The sequence below is a fragment of the Centropristis striata genome, chromosome 6, assembly GCF_030273125.1.
Source record: "Centropristis striata isolate RG_2023a ecotype Rhode Island chromosome 6, C.striata_1.0, whole genome shotgun sequence".
Classification (NCBI taxonomy): Eukaryota; Metazoa; Chordata; class Actinopteri; order Perciformes; family Serranidae; genus Centropristis; species Centropristis striata.
The window spans coordinates 7,741,762-7,759,505 of NC_081522.1; the positions used below are offsets into that span (position 1 = coordinate 7,741,762).

Genomic DNA, 17,744 nt, shown 5'->3' on the forward strand with positions numbered 1-17,744 from the left:
GTGTATATACGTAAAAAGAACAGAAACCTAATTTAATGCTTCAGCTTTTATTTACAAAAATTTAAACTAAAATATTGAGCATACAACTGTTTACAAGTAGACAAAAAAGCCAACATTTTTCATACAAAAAAAGTGTTGCACTGAAAAACATCATACAGAGTTGGACCCTTTGATACTGAGGTCAGAATACTTTTTTAGCAATAGTTGCACCCTCATCTGCAAGAAATACAGACACTGGAAGCACAATACATTTTAAATCACAAAGGTTGTGACAGCAAAGTTAAATTGACCATATAGTTCTTTCTGCTAATATGAGTAGGATTCAAAAATAGTACCAAGCAAATATTTTATTGATATGCATTTAAAGTGTCATCTGTGAACGACTGAACGTAACTATGTTTGACAACATGTTATGAAAAAGCAGCTATTTCTTATATATTTCATTTATAATACTATAGGTGTGTCACTGTAATCACATGTCTATGCAAACTGCCATTTAATAGAGCAAGGAGTCTTAAGAAAATGTATGTTTTAGCAAGTGGAAATGAGCCACTGCAAAATTTCCTTAATAATACATATGAACGTTAAAGTAAATCGCTGTTACATGTAGAGTGTGATTAAAATAAAACAAGGTAAAAAAACCAACAACTCATTATAGGATTTTGTCACATGTGGCCAATGCTGAGGTGTCCGGCTGCTTTAATACCTCGTCCAGCTCCTTCACAAAATGCTTTAGGGAATCTAAGCAGCGCTGCTTGATCTCCTGCAGGTTCTCATCCAGTGGAGCCTGCAACAGATTATCCAAACTGGGTTCCTTGGCCACCAACATCTTCACCACTGTGCGAAATGTCTCACAGTCCTGCCTGTAATGCTGTACATAAGACAATCATGTCAGGGATGTCAATTGTCAAAATTTTACAATGAAGTATATAGTGTAGAGGAACAGAAGTCCAACATGTGGCTACTACATACGTTTTGACTCAAAATAAGCAGATTCTTCTGTGTTTTAATACCAATAATGGATCAAAACTCCAAAATCCTTGTTTTCAGAATGTAGTTTGGATTGCTCAGGGCAATCTCAACGCTGACAGGCTTTGGTGATACGGCATAACACAAATGTCTTGCTTGAGTTGAAAAAGCCAAAGTTAATTGTGCCATATGAAGAAATTTGCTTTGCGTTTGGTTTGAACACCATAAAAACTGTGCTGGCTGAACACCAAATCTGGAGTCTCCTCAAACACAAATCTTTGGCTAACATGCAACACTGAGAACCTCATTATATGACTGACTGTGCATGTATTTTATGCACATAGAATACATATAAATAGAATAATAGTCTATAAATGACCTCAAAAATAAGTAAGCACCTCCATCTGACAAGTCTTTAAATAATAAAGACCGTCTAACTGTGGACTTAATGAACCCAGTTCTGCTAAATTGGTGTATTCCATGAAACAGGTGTGTGAATGTGTGAATGTGAACCTATTCAAGTACATGTCCACCCATAACAAAGGAGACATAAGGTGTCAGAGTATGTTACTGGTGCTGTAGCATTCTTTCACACCACATTGTAACAAGCTCTCACATCCCTCTCAGATTTTACTGCTGACCCAAAACGGCTGTTAAGCCCTTTTATTAGAGTCCCAGGTGCAAGCTCACAACATCTTTATCACCTGGAGAGAAAAGGCTAAATGTGGGATCCTGCACTGAAGCCACCCTAGATGTTTAAGGCTTCACCAGCCTGTCAAGGAGCAGTCCGGGACATCAGGGTCCTCCAGGGTTGAGTTAATGCAGCCCAGATCACCTCTCTCCTTTAATTAAAGTCACTGGGGCAGACGGAAGGCTTCTATGTGGCTAAAAACAACCACTCTCTTAGCCACTGCATGTACAAAATCAAATCCAATTGCTTGTAAAGATTATACAATCTGCTTACAAAAGCTAAGGCTAATGTATGTGGTCATAGAGGACATATGTACCTGCGGAAACGTATATAATATCTATTTTTACCAGGTAATTACTTTATCAGATGGAAAACAGTCAATCTTTGCATCAATTCTTCTGAAGTGTCAGGAGATATGACCTACTTCTTCACAGCAGTGATTTTAAATGGTTACGGCTTCCTTAGAGGAACTTTATATCTGTGTCATGTTCAGGCCACAAAACCATTTTGGGAATGTGGGCCTTAGTTTAGTTGTAGAACCAAATTAGATGACAATATCTCATCAACATTAACTGTCTGGTAAATGCAATAAAACACAAGCCATCAGCTTTGTTAACTTTGAAAAGAAAAATGCTGCCTGTCAACTTAAATCAGAGTCCAGTCTTGAGCAGAATGTGAGGTTAACCGGGCAAACGGCGATATTCCAGGGTTCTGTCAGTTATGGGGAAATTTAAAGCCACAACTGCTGTTTCCTTGCCTAGATACACATTACATAATGTGTATCTAGGCTAACTCCAATCGTGTATCCATCAATTTGTATAGTGATCACAAGAGCGTTTGTAAATTCAATACATCACTGTGACATGACTCCGGATTTGATGAGAATTTCATGAAGGTTTTGAGTAAGAAAAGTGTCTGTAATCTGTGATTTACTTAATTATATGACTGTCACTGCTGAGAAGGAAAGAAAAGAAAATCCAATGTGTGACTGTGGGTGTACAGTATTTAAAGAAATTTGCCATAGTCCGTATCAAGATGAACTTTTCCATCAAAACCTGGGGGGGAGCTGAGCTGGGTGGAGCTTTAAATGTGCAGAGAAGGTCAAAGAAACAAAAACAATACGACATTCAGCTTGGAACAATAAGGATGGAAACAAAGTACCACATGGGAACCGCTCACTGTGCTCTCACATCCCAGGTGCACCATCCACTGTGTGTGTCCAAAGTAGGCCAAATAAGGTTATGGGAAATTATAAAATTTAGACACATAAAACTTGGTGGGAGAAAATGAAGGGTCTGTATTTTCTGCTGTACCTGCTAATTACAATTATGTTAAAAAAAAAAGGAAAAAAGCTGCTACGCCTCCAGCCAATAGATCACCTCCTTTATGGCTTTTTTTCTCCTTTTTTTTAAATTTAATTTCTCTCTTCCCCCTGATAATTCCCCTGCTAACTTGCGGCAGCATGTTCAGGTAGTTGATGCACACCTATCGCTTTATTCCTGCATCCCTAACCCACATTACAAAATTCCCTAAAATTTGGGTAAAAATATAATAATAACACAATATATTCAGAGTTCTTTGTGTACCAAAACAAAAGCTGGAATATAAAATATAATATCTTTTTTGCAGTCTTCAATTTAATATATGTAACAAAGAATTTGCAAATTATCGGATACTGCTTTATTTACATTTTACACAACATCTGACCTTTTTTGGACTTGGAGTTGTAGTAATTCGGGTTATTATCGCTGTATCACAACATGCACTGTACACACACAGAAGAAGGCAAGTCGAGTAAACTCGGACAGAAATATCCCAGACTGTGGGAGATGTTTGGACTCGTGCTGGTGATTTAATGTCTGCAGATCATGTCAAGCGAATTCGCTGCCCCACATAATGATAGTCTTCAGCCCCAACCACAAGGAAGCGAGAGACTCACGACACGTGTGGCCAGCGAGGCTCAGGGTCAGCTTCATTCAACAACACGAGTTTCCCTCTTTCTACATGCTGTCTGAGCCCCTTCCCTGGTTATTTTTAACCTCTTCATGTAATCTCAACTTCACATATCACAGGTGGATTTCCACACCGCTACCTTTTAAGTGCAGATTTCGCCTTTGTTAAACATTTTCACTAAGTGAGCATTATTTAGGCGAGGCACAGATTGGTTCCAGGTTTGGAGATGTGAGAGGAAACATGGGGCTAAATGAGACACTAACATGTGGTGTGTGTCCCACAAACCAGTGCCCCTCTAATCACTTAGGGTTGATTATGTTTGCCATCTTTCAAAACAAAACCTTCCTAAGCTACAGCCTTTGTTGACAGTGATTACATTTTCACTTCATTATATTCTGTATACACAGTTTTACACAATTGAAAGCCTTGAGGAAAGGGTTGGAAAAAGTGGCCTTATAATGACTTATGGACTCAAATTAAGAGATTTCCCTTATTGGTTCTGGAGCTTAGAAGACTGTGAGCTTGCATGCGCATGACTACGCATATAAATGTGTTTGACTTGAAGCGCATCACTCTATATTCATTACAGCACTGAACAAAAGTGGAGGGACTTCAACCAGCCTGCTATTTTTGTAAAAACTACTCCCATGTTACTTGAACAAACAGGAAGGGTGCTTTTGACCTGAGCGTGCTCTGTGTGTTGTGAGAAAAGGTTGCAGGGAGGTTCTGCATAAATTCCCCCTCCTGGAGTGGGAACCATGAGCTGATCTTTAATTCTGATACTAAGGGGCCACACAGGACGGTCCGGAGCCCCCAGAGAAACAGCAACACTAGGGGCCTTAAGGAGGAGCCTTAAAAAGTGGGCTTCTGCCCAAATCGGATGTTTGCGGAGGTCCAAATTGTGACCATACTGACAGGAGTGTGGTGGGGTACCGGGTGGGGGTTGGGAAGTTGGGGGGATTGAGTGTGTTTAGTGAGGCTCTGTTCAAATGAGGCTCTGATGCAGGCAGGGGTCCTGCATAATAAGGGAAGTGGGGTAATGACTTGAGGGCTGGTACACATTAGGGGATATTAAAAGAGCCATTTTAATCACTCAAGCTGCAAACCGGACCTCTCGATGGAAGGGCTAATAGTTGAAATGGATATGTTTCATTTGCGCTGATTGAGATGATGAATGGAGTTCTCTGAAAATCACTCCCAGGCACTTAGCTATGACTTGACTGGATATTTTCTATGTTATTACTTTACATGCTCAAATTTGCTCTGTGGTCAGTCACAAGAATGACATTGGTCATATGTTGCATCACAAGGTTCACAAAACAGCTGCATGCTGGTCGTTATGCCTGCAATAAAATGATTTAACATTTTCAAACATCTTATGACAAACAGGGGTGTTTACTGTGTCGATGAGTTTGTTTGAGGTTTCTAATTTCATTTAGAACCTTGAAACGCCCACAGAAAGAATGTATTTCAACAAGGTCCTGGCTCAAAATACAATGAGCTACGCCGGTGTGACAAATCCATTTCCGAAATGTTCGGCCCAAAACTGACAGGGCCGTATACACAATATTAACCCTAACTGATCAGACAAAAAGCCCATTGAGGACAGACAGAAAATGGATGGACAAGTTTATTGTGGTGTTTGTCACATGCTTTTTTTACTATTGCATTTTAGTATTGCAGTTATTTTCTAACCAGGAGTTCAGAGAACCAACTCTGCCCGCTATCTGATCTGCTCAGTTTGGCAATCCACAGCAGCAATGGATCAGTGTGTATTTAACTGAGCCTGGGGCAGAAGTTACTGTAAAGACACGGTAGAGATTTCTGCCTCTCACCACGTCTGTAGAAGCAGTTGGAAATGGCAGGGTAAGCATGTGTGTGCTAATGCCAAGAGACGTACCACACTGTGGGTGGGCCGCCTGGATCCTGCAGGGCAATTCCTGCCCTGCTTTAACGGGAACAGATAAGTGGTACTGTAGTACAGAGCGATGAAGGGGAGGGAAAAAAGTGCAACTCCAAATAGCAGGCCACAAGAAGCATCGCAACCTGAGGTGCTAAGGACTTTTCTGCTGACTTATCCTCTTTCTCTCCATCAAAAAATGTTTCTCAATTACCTAAGTATTACGTATAGCAAGCCAAGGCACACCTTTTACATCAACCCGTTGACTCTCAGCCAAATCGTAAAAACAGTGTAAAAGGGTTGTCTGGGTATGTGACGTCCCTTAAGATCTTTACACTTGTTTTAAGAAAATAAAATGAACCATCTAATGGCTGATGCCTGGCTAAGACGAAGGATTTTGCAGAGAGAAAGCTTCAGATAAAACACAAACACAGACAAGTTATGTTAAGGTGAATCAAGAGAATTAACAGAAGTTAGGTCGTTTCATGGAGAAAATCTTACTACCTTCTCAATTTCCAGAGCCTTAGCCTTAATGGCCTCCAACCTGCGAGCCTTGAAGTCCTCTCCCGGTGTCAGCTTTGGCTCCATGCTGGCAGCCGCCACCTCCTCCGTCTCCGCTACAGATGCAGGAGTTTTTTCCTGGCAGACCAAAGGTTAAGGGTCAGAACTGAGGTCACCAGGTTTAGAAGCTGGTTCTGATTTCAAAGTGTTTCAAATAGAGACAACTCTGCTCTCTTACGGGTGTTGACTTCTTGTTTTGGTACATGTGTCATTATGCATGCTGCATGTCAACAGTAAACAGAGAAGATGTACCATATACAGTGCATCTCTCTGATTAAAGGATCCTTACAGTAAAAGATTAAAGAAAAGGCCTGCTGACACAAATAGATCAGTCACTTATACTTAGGTTACTCAACCTAAATGTCCATGAATCAAAGAACATATCCTTTTTAGGATATTTTAGTCCTTACAGTCACATTCCGGTGTTTTTTCCCCTGATTTTGGCTCATGAACTACACATGTACTGTATATTTATATACTGTAACTATATACTATACTGATTTAGACTGTTATATCCAAGTTCCATTGTCACTGGAATGCAGTTGATGAATTCAAAGACGCCTTTTAATAACTCATCATTTTGACAAATTCACTGTATTTCGTATAATTTTCATAACAATAAAAATGTATATAGTACATTTATAAACCTGTGACAGTGTGAAGACTTCATATTTCATAGAATATTTTCCACAAGGGAAGGAGCATATAAAAATACGCAACAAACTCCACTTGCTTGCTGGAGAGTAAATTTATTCTGCCAAAGCTGTGCTTATGATTAGGAAATGTAAGGATGGTAATTTTATGTAATTGCATTATATACAATGATGTTGTAAAGCTTTGTAAGAGTAAAAATTAAGCCCTTTTTAAACACTTTCAAGGTACCTAAAACAAAAAAATACCACTCTTTGAAGCCTTTATCATCACATCTACACGGTCATTCATAAGTTGGAATGAAATATTTTTTAACCTCTTTCCATGAAATGATTGTGACAATGTGATTTATTCTTGACAGATAATGTGTATAAGTTCTCAAAACTTTATTAATTCATCTATTCTGAACATATCACAAAGAAAATGAAATCACAGCTGACAGAGGACCGTGTCTTGAAGCAAAATTATTTCAACTTAATGAGCAGCCTTGTAAAATGTTTCCATCAATGTAATCAATGTGTATTGACACTTGAATGAATAATTATAAGTGCAGTGGTAAAAACTACTGTTGATGCTGCTGTATTTTATTTAAGACTTATTTTACCATTTTACTGCAACATGTTTCGTTTAACACCAGTGTTGCTTGAGATTGCCCTGAAATGCCGGCTTTACCTTTGAAGATCCAGAGCTGTGAGCAGTGTCCTCCACAGTGGTGCTGGGAGCATGGCTCGTCAACCCGCTGGCCTTATCTGTAGAGAAAGCATCATGACAGATGGAAACGGAAAAAACAGAGAAAACAGGCAGCTGATCTTCCTCAGCTCAGACTGAGGGGAGACAACTATATAAAGAGGTTGATCTAAAGAATACATGAGGGCGACCGCAGCATTCTTTTATCTAATTTTGTTCTGTAATAAAATAAACCCTCGGGGAGCATCCTGGTGGGTCAGCGGTCTGGGACGCACGCCAAGTTAACTGCAGCATCCACGGTTGAAATCTGCATGGGGACCACACATTACTTAGCTCTCTCCACTGAACTGACTAATAACTGCAAAATAATATGTTTTTTAAAAAACACCCAAGGGAACAATGACTTTCTACTGTGAGGCATCAAACAATCGCTCACTTGTCATTGTGAACAATTGTGAGGCATTAAGAAGCAGCTGAAAAGTATAAATCACTGTTTTTTTTAAATACTCCCTTGCTGAATCCTCCCACACAATCGTGGTGGAGGAGTTCAGCAGTGCCTAAATTGAAATATTGTCCTCCACTGGCTCCAATGTGTCTAGAAAAAAACAAATATGACCGAGCTGTTTGTTTTTACGGAATAAATCCCCCACAATGATTAGAGTGAGCCAAGGTAAAACCTCCATCTTAATTTGAGTCCTCTGCAGGACTGCACAGTCCCAGAGACTCCAAAAAGGCCATAGAGACTTACAAGTGTTAGGACCTTTTGTATGATCATTTCTCAATGCTTATATGTTTCGAAGGTGTGAAAGTTCTGCTATTGCACATGAAGGGCTTGATGCAATGTGCAAAATACAAGTGTTCTAATGGGGATAGAGTTCACACATTTAGACAGACTCTCAGGAGACTTTCAGGAGAATGCAGATTAGTTCTCAATTCTGGACACCTGGACAATTGCTGTATAATTAAGGGGTGCTTCTCAGATTGTCAGTTCTGGAGATTATAATTTACAAAAACTGCTGGATGCAGCCACTCTAATTATGATGTTGGAAAGATGTGGGGTGAGGTGTTTATAGATGCTGTTTTGACGATCTGACAAAGACTTCATTTGGGGCATACTGACCGCTTTTCCTTCTGCGACATGCAGCACCATAGATGAGACTCTCTTTCTGAATGCAACACAGCATACAGTAGCTTATCTGGGGGCTCATGAGTATCCATGCATGTCCGGCACCTTACACCCTGAACGCTAAACTTAACTTGTTAAATTCAGAAACTTTCATGTAATAAGCGACAGCTCCGGTTTCTGAATAGTTCCAAAATAAGATCGGGGTAGAGGATGCACTTTTTATGTGCTGCATGTATACAGAGATCTACAGGCACCAAGTTACTATGATGCATGTAAACGGGTTGTCTGATAACCTATGTAACATGATTTAAATGAGTAAACTGGTTACATGTAAACACCCTGCCTGGCCTTGGTTCCAGGTGCTAGATTAGATTTATTTAAAATTTAAGGTGATAATCCACATTTAAGAGCAAGTTTCGTAAATGGATTTCACACAGTTTCTGTGAGCATGACAAAGCCTAGTATACATACCGTCACCAAAACCCCTATTTTGTGTACTTTGCTGTGCTGGCCTAATTAGTATCCCAGATGGGAGTTGAGTTGGGAGGTACAACTGTTTTCTCACAGTTTAACTGCCTCTTCAAAGGGTGGTGTGACATGGAGCTAAGCTTTCACCACATTAATATTTTTATGTGTCTTAAAAATCAAAGCCCCAGAGAAATTACTGTCCATGCTGCTTTGTCTCAGACTTGTAACGTTGCTGATGTCGGATCACTTTTTTTTACAGCGTTTTGTATAGCGTGAATCCATAAATTTCATTAGCTCAGCATTGTTAATTAAACTTCTAAGGTCTGTAGAAGTCACAAAAGAAAGCATGTTAAATGACAGACCCAAAGTGATTTTGAAGACGTCGTTACACCGGGGCATGAACTGCTTTCACTGAGGAAAGGTCAGGTTCTGAATCCGAAGCCAAACCGCCCCAATAAACCAAGGGTATCCTTTTCCCAGCCTCGGAAAGTGTGTGTGGTGTTCGTGTAATTAACATCTTAACGTGTTTCAGCACACCGTGACCCTTCACATTACACAGACCTCTTAAAACAGATGCTTCACCTGGAATAGCTTAATACCTTTAGACATTAGAATTACAGGCCTACCTGCGTGAAATGGGAAAATTACTTAATTTGGAGGGACAGCTGCAGGGACAAACACTGTACTAGGTATGGGTACACTGTATCCCATTATTTATGCTCCTTCAGGTTTGCATGTCTGTCAGGTATTAAAGAGTGGTGTAAATAGTGTAATCGGACGTCATGTAATCTACTTGCAGGCCGGACAGTTTGGTTACTCCCAGAAATGTTTTATCAGCCTCTGAATTATTGCAGTCATACCACAGTTGCATGAATAATATTCATGAGTAGATTTTGTAAAAAAAAAACTAAAAAAAAACTTGTTTAGGCTCAGCAACAAAAAAAATCTATTAAATAGGTCAGTGCCATACATGATTAATACAATATTGCTACTCTTCCTGCTTTTCTGGCAGCACTTCCTAACATCCCTTTCAGCTGAAAGTGAGGCTGTAACGGAGGCTTTTCCATATCTTTAAACTCAAGCTGTCCAGGATACGCATAGCACTTAATACTTACGCTTTTGTTGGGCCTGCTGGTAGCTGTAACTTTTCTCCCTGTCGGGGGAGAAGCTCCTGCTGCTGCTGTTTGATCCAGAGCGGACCGGTACGGACGGCTGGGCTTCCCTCCTTACAGGAGAGCGGTCTCGTCTGATAACCAAAGACGGAGAGCCTCTGTAGTGTTCTTTGCGTTCTTCTCTGAAAAAATAAGAATCAATCAAGTTCAGGAATCCTGAGTGCTTTAGATCAATACTATCTATCATGGGAATTTATATTACTTTCTTAAAATGTTTTTTATAGACTTGTGGAAGAAATCTGAACTTTGTTACCCTCTTGAGTCTCTCAAAGTGTTGATAATTTATGTATATTTAGTCACAGTAGAAGTAAAAAGTGTTTCAGCCAATAGGGCATTCATCAGGGCACGTACAAATGGTTGCCTATGGGGCTTTTTATTACATATAAGAAATGCATAAGAAACAGCCGTTCATTTTTTTTCACTTCAAACCACACCTGATTTCAAGCCCAGCTAACTTAGTTGGCAGTTTGTTAAATGGTAGAAAAACATTTGGATATGACTGCAGTGACTTGGCGTTTCTGTCTTGTACTGACCTTGGAGGAGGGCCTGACCCTCGACCTCTACTGCGGAAATATGGATCACCTCTTCCACTGCTCCTAAAAAACACAAATAAATAAAATTACAGACAAATCAATTACTGGTAATCCATGTTTGCAACCTGACAATGACTGCAGGAAAAGAAAGGCCAAGGGGACATAAAATAAATATATCAAGAGCATGTTAATTTTGATTTTAAAATAAAATATTTTCATTGTTAAATGTTGTTTTAATTGTTTGAGAAGAACGCCTACAGAAGGGTAATGGAAACACAAAAAATAGAAGACAAACCACAAAGACTTAAGTCTCAGTGGGGTACTGATCAATTTGAGGAATTAAGGCATTCTTCCACTTTGGCATAAGCAGTTGGCAGACTGTTGGACCAATTTTGGTCTTCCTTCTCTCCTATCTGTCTTCATTTGAAGGCAGAGCCAAGATTAAGCCTACAAATGGAGCTGAAGTCACAAAATACCATCACCAAACTTGTGCTTAACCATGTATTATCTATCCATGTATTCTCGGCTGAACTAATATATCCATATCAATGGATATATATATAAAATATTTTTTTAATTTTACAGAATATGATGCAGAAAGAGATGCTTGAGTAATTAAAAAAATGTAATTTGGGTAATGTATTGCAATGTCAACCCTATAATGTCATTCAACACAGAGGACAAGAGTTTTAAGTTAGTTTTTACTCCCTAATATTGATATTGGCATCTGCCCAAAAAAAAACTGTATTGTTCCGACTTTAATGTTTTGTAATAATGGGTGATAGTCTTAGTACAAGTACTGAAACATCACTGCTCATTGTGCCTTGTTTTTTATTTTTCATTATGATTTCCCAGGCTCAGTTTGTCCAAAACACAACCTTTAGATCCAGAGGTAGAAATGACCCAAAGGCACCTGGTTGTTATGACCTCTGCCTGAACTCAAGCCACTCAAACAAAGAGCAGGTCTAACAAGACCTCAAACTTTTACGACTCATGGTCTGTTTGAAGTAGCCAAGAGTCAGCCTGCCATTTGCCAAACACTGAATTGCCGTCCATGCAGTTCAAAACTAACATCAAAAGGTTTGGACGGAGAGAAAAAGCTGTGTGCTTTATTTTCGAAAAAGCAAAAAGGGTAAATCAAGTATTAATCAGCCTGACATGCAATCAATAGTGATGCCTTGTTACAGAGGCTGAGATATACTGTATATAGTATACAGCATACTTCATACAGTTGATACTGATAGTCAATAATAAATTACCAGTACAAAACAATAATTTGATGAGTCATGAAACCTAAAAATAACTGTGGGTCCCAAGAGACAAAAGAGACTAAAAATAACAACTGATAATATTTCCTCTTTATCCTCTTTGCTTTCTTTGATAACAACTTAAAATAAAAGTGCACCTGGCTTGTTTGAAAACAAAAATACTTCAAATACCTGGATACATTTTAAAGAGGCAGCTTACAAAAACAAGACAAAGCTGCATTTAGCTTTTAGCTGTTCATTAACATGTGCATCAGGCATAGTTCACTCATTTTATAATTTGTGGGTAAAACCTCCACAAGGGAGCACAAGAAGCATGTGTGTCATCAATGCCCCATTGCAGAACTATATTATGTTGATGCACTGTTCATCTTTATCCCACACCCCTACAGCTAGATCTAAAGTGTTACAGCATAGATAGAGTCCACGGATGTAGCCACAAAGCTGCACCTTTCCTACATGTGGCAGTGACCCTGGCCTGGGCTTTCAGAGCCTGGAGCACCTGGAGTTTCTGTCCTGTCATTGTATATTTGCTCCTCGCAAACATGGTGACTGTAGCAATTTGTGTAAGAACTATCCTACGGACAGACTTGTTGTCTGAGAGGCAGGATGAGATCAGAGGCAACCATGCTGCCTCTTGATAGGAGAAATTGTTGCAAAAACTTTCTCAAAACCAATATGCTGCTGTTTTACTCTTCTGATGGAGCATTATTACACAGACGCATTAAAGAACAAGTTCAGACATTTTCAAGCCTGCCATAAAACAATAGCCAGGTGTTCACACTGGCCTTACAATATCCCTTCATCCTGTGCTTCCACTGTAAGTGATGGGGGTTAAAATCCACAATCTTGTCCTGTGTGAAAACACATTCCAAAGTTTATCACACACTTAAAATAACTGGTCTGCATACGCATAACTTGCTATGTCAGCGTTTCATAGCAGATAGATTTTGGAGTGATTTAAAAATATCTCGTACAAATTTAAATGTAATGCAGGAATGACCGAAAGAGACAAGCTGCTCACAATATCTGAGAAGTGTGTGGGTGTCTGACTGAAGAGGGAGTGGTCCAGCTGTTTTTCCTCTCAGGGTGGGGTAAGGGGTGTGGATGTGGGGTTGTTTGACTGAGTGAGTAGACACTGGTGCCCTTTGTCCCCGTCTCTAGCCTGGTATGACTCCTGGAAAGGGGAGTCTGGGCCCGTTAACTGTTGGTATGTTGAAGTGGCCTGGGCGTGAAGAGTGTGTGTTGATGCAGGAGCTCTAACTGCTGGAGTTAGCAGCTCTTTGTGGGGTTAAGCTCTTCAGCTTATTTCCAGAGCAGTGAGGTCAGAGATTATTAAAATACGCTCCCTTAATATATTTTCCAAAGCTATACTTTCATTTTAAGGCATTTGCCAAAGCAATAATTTATAATAATAGATGTAATATTCTTGGCTGGAATGTAGGACTAAAGAAATAATAAAGGAAATACATTAAAAAAAAGAAAGTCAAACACCATGTTGGTCATTCAATTGAAACAAGCTAATAATATTCATCTTTCACAGACTGAACTCTGCCGCCACCTTGTGGGCAGTTTGATGCATTACACAGAAAATTCAGTTACACAAAACAATCTGATAGAATCAAGATGTGACAAACAAAAAGTAATAAATGAGTAGAGGAGTCAATATTTATTACCGTGAGCCTAACTGGTGCCTCAAATCATCTCTGCCATATGACTGTTGGGAGTACTGGCCCTCCTGAAAACAAAATCACAATTTTTAACAATCTTAAAAGTTAAAAGAGTATTTGACCTCAAATAACACATGGAGGTGTTTTCTATGAGTGGATCCGTGTTTGTTGCAATTGCAATTTAGTAAAAGAAGTTTGCTCATAAACATGGATGTAAAGTTTGAAAAATATATTTCTTTAAATGGGCTTTAAAATTGTTTTATGACGAAGGGAATGCAATCGGCACATTTGTAAGATCTAAAGCATAAAAACAGAGTTTAGACAAATAATACTGAAAAGCAAAACAACTTCTTTATTTTTGGGTTTTTTTTTACAAGAAAACTCCACAGGTAACGTGGAAAATTCTGCAAATTGATGTTGATGTTGAAAACAAAAAGGTCCAAAAGATCGAAATGAAACTATTACAATTTGCAATTCTGTTAACTTCAGACATACTTAGGATGGAGAGAGACATTGGTATGCCATTTCTTAATGTTTCTATTTAACCAGAGCTATAAATGGGGGGGGGCTGTTGTTTCCAAGCCTGTAACACAAAACCGATGCTAGTTTATAAACTATGCATAACAAGATTATCTTACATTTCGTGAGGGCGACTTATTTCTGCGAAAAAGGCCAAAGCTGGAGTCTTCATCATAATGTCGACGATCACTGGATGGATAATTGCTGTCGTCATGATATTCTCTTGTTTCCAGGTAATTTCGAGGACTCTCATACCACTGGTCATCTTTGAAACCTCTTTCAAATTCCATTAGTGGCCGAGATGCATGGCTCCTCTTTTCAACAATGTTGACAACTCGATGGACTGTCACCTGAAATTATACAATGTTATATTTCACAAAATAGGACTACATTTGTGGGAAATGTTCAAAAGGTATCCCAGTTTTAAACAATAACATTACCTACTTTTATTATGAAAGAATTGGAATGGCTTTGTACAAAATGAATTCAGGTTTTGTGATTCATCTGTTAGACCTTGTTCATTTTATGCTGCCCTACTACAATAAAGATATCCTGAGATACTGGGCTTTGTAATGCAAAAGCTCAATGAATAGTTTGGTTTGTTTGAATCACATAACATCAATTAGTGTATTTAAACAAAATTAAGCCAGGCAGAAATAACAAACAGCAGGAAACCAGCATCTAAAGCATTGTGACACATACAGAGATACAACTTGACTTATAAAAGAATAAAAAGTAAACGAATACTCATTGCTACCATGAATATCAATATTAAGCATATAAAATGTGTTCACATACCTCTCTTGCTTCCACTGCAGAGAACTGCTCTTCATATGCCTCTCTAATTGATTTTCGACTATGTCGATATGCCACTATAAAGACAAAAAAGGAGTATGTTAGTGGATTAGTCAGATTATGAGTTAATCATATTTAGTATGCATATTCAGGACTTTGTTTTATCACTAAAGATATAGGGCTGGATGATTTGGCCAAAACCTTCTATATACAAGGTGATATGTACATGTATGCATATATATATATATATATACATATCACGTTATTGAAAGTTCTCTAGTCAACATTTTAGCACTACATATGGTTATGGTTAAACATTATTAGGGGGAATTTGTTTCATAAAAACATCACATCACACAACACAAAAGAGAAACTCTACATTACATTGACAAGAACCTGAGAAGCATTGACATGGTACTACCTCACAAGGGGAAAATACAAAAAAAAGAATGAAAAAGTTGCTGATGACATGGTTTTTAATAATATATTAGTTTAAGTGCAAGTGCTGAAGTGTTGATTAAACACAACATAACAAAGCTATTCTAATTCACAAATGCAAATGAAACACGAGTTTGGCAGAAACAACTAGTTTCCAGTTAGACTCAGGATAAAGTATGTGTGAAAGACAACTAATTGAAAAAGAATATGTAGATTTCACTGATATCACTGTATATTGTCCATGTCATGTTTATTCTTGTCTAGATGTTCTTCTGTGGTGAGAGGGTTGTTGTCTGTCATGTGAGGGGTCATGAATGGATGTCACGATTGCTGCTGTCTATGTTTGTATATGTATTTCTGTGATATATGTGGGAAGAGACGTGTATCTGGTACTTGTGTGCTACCATTTTTTAAACATATGCTGTACTGAAACAACCTGTCTGTGTGGAAACAATTATCTCTTTGGGGACATTAAAGAACCTAACTAAACGAACTAATTACTAGTTATGATTCTAAAACATGCAAAATTCTGTAATTTTCACTTACTGTTGGAATGATTCTGGTGTTTTGTCCGATATGCTCAATATGTCTCAGTAGAGAATAATTAACCTAGAAGAAGGAAAATGCTTTAGACTTTTTTACCAGTCACCCTAACACAGAGAAACAGGAGCCCAAACACACAAACTATGACCTCAGCTCAACAGTTCTTAACCATCCCCATCCATAACTCTTTATGAATTGTCAAAATAAGACAGCTGTATGTTCAAGCCTTCCTAAACTAGAGCTTCAGCAGGGCACAGTGCAACTCCACCTCTGCTATTTTTAACTGAATTTATCCAAAGTATGCAAGTATTTAAAGACCAATGGGGAGTATGAACAATCCATGTATCTATATCACGTAATAGAACAACTGCTGCCAAACATTAATAAGTGACTGAGAGCGGTTTGCAGAAAAGGTATGATGTTGTTATTACTGGGTAGGAAAGCTCCACAGTATTAGCACCTGCTGTTAGCAAACCTAGCTTACAGCATCACCGCACAGGAGAGAAGTCGTAAGAAACTCACTCACCAAATGACGATTTTAATACTTTAAATACGTGCGTTTTATATATTTCTCGTATCGCTAAAGTACACTTACTTGAATCCAACATCTGTCCAGATTTTCTCTTCGGGTTCATGTGCAAGGAAACCCAAAACAAGTAATTTAGCACCAGGTTGCTCCTCTTCTTCGACGAACAAGATACTTCCGGAAAACAATTCGCTGCCCCCCTCTGGTGGCGACAGGTGGGATTGTCCAAACTGCCTCATGTTGACAGTGGAAGACCTTTTATTAGAGTAAAAGTAGCAATACCACAATGTAAAAATATTCAATTAAACGAAAATGTATTGGAATTAAAGTATTAAAATATATTCAATCAACAAAAATATTTCCATATTATGTGGTATATCTGTATGTAATGTTGGTATCAGGTTGTGTAGTAGTCTTTTAATGTTGTAGATTTCTCTTTGGAGCTAATTCTTATCAATTTATATACTGCTGCAAAATCAATAGCTTCTAAAGCCATCATCAAATGTTGTGTATGTAATATATATATATATATATATATATAGATAGATAGATAGATAGATAGATAGATAGATAGATAGATAGATAGATAGATAGATATACTTTATTTATCCCAAGCTGGGAAATTACAGTGTAGCAGCAGCATTACACACAGAGACAATGACAACACAATTAAGTAAAAAGAACAACCTAGGCATACTTCAAGCAATAAAATATAAAAATACAATAAAAATACAATAAAATATAAAGTGTCTAAAGAAGGAGTAGAATAGAATTCCAGTGCAGAATAAATATGAATATACAGTATAAAAATGTTGGTGCTATGAAACAAATAAGGTGCAATGAACAGTGTGCATAAAAAACACATAAAGTGCATAGACAGTATGTAATGAACCAGACTATTATTTGTTATTATACAGTGTGATGGCATGTGGCAGGATATATATATATATATATATATATATATATATATATATATATATATATATATATATATATATATATATATGTATATATATTTGCAATCATTGCTTCTGAAATGTAGAAAAATAGAGGTGTAAATGAAGATACAACAATGCCATTAACTTCATTATGTCCTTACATTGATTGGAATAATTTTCGATACATCTCTCGATACATTTCATTGTTTTGCTTTCTTTATGGTGCATACAGTATTTTGTTTTGTTGTTTTTTATTTTGTTTGTTTTGTTTTGTGAGCTGCACATCGTTGGTGCTCACTTAGGCCATCTATACTATGCTTCTTTGATTGTACTTGCTTT

The 17,744-nt window shown here is 38.1% G+C and overlaps 1 protein-coding gene across 1 annotated transcript; it reads right to left on the minus strand.

The window, feature by feature from the left end:
- Positions 1-37: 37 nt before the first annotated feature.
- Positions 38-16,651, minus strand: LOC131973775 (periphilin-1-like). The gene is made up of 10 exons (XM_059335852.1): positions 16,537-16,651; positions 15,945-16,007; positions 14,964-15,037; positions 14,285-14,515; positions 13,653-13,714; positions 10,712-10,774; positions 10,122-10,300; positions 7,398-7,474; positions 6,018-6,152; positions 38-871 (listed from the first exon to the last, which is right to left on the minus strand). Coding segments are annotated over exons 2-10 (1,041 nt in total). The 5' UTR covers positions 15,946-16,007; positions 16,537-16,651; the 3' UTR covers positions 38-652.
- Positions 16,652-17,744: the final 1,093 nt, after the last annotated feature.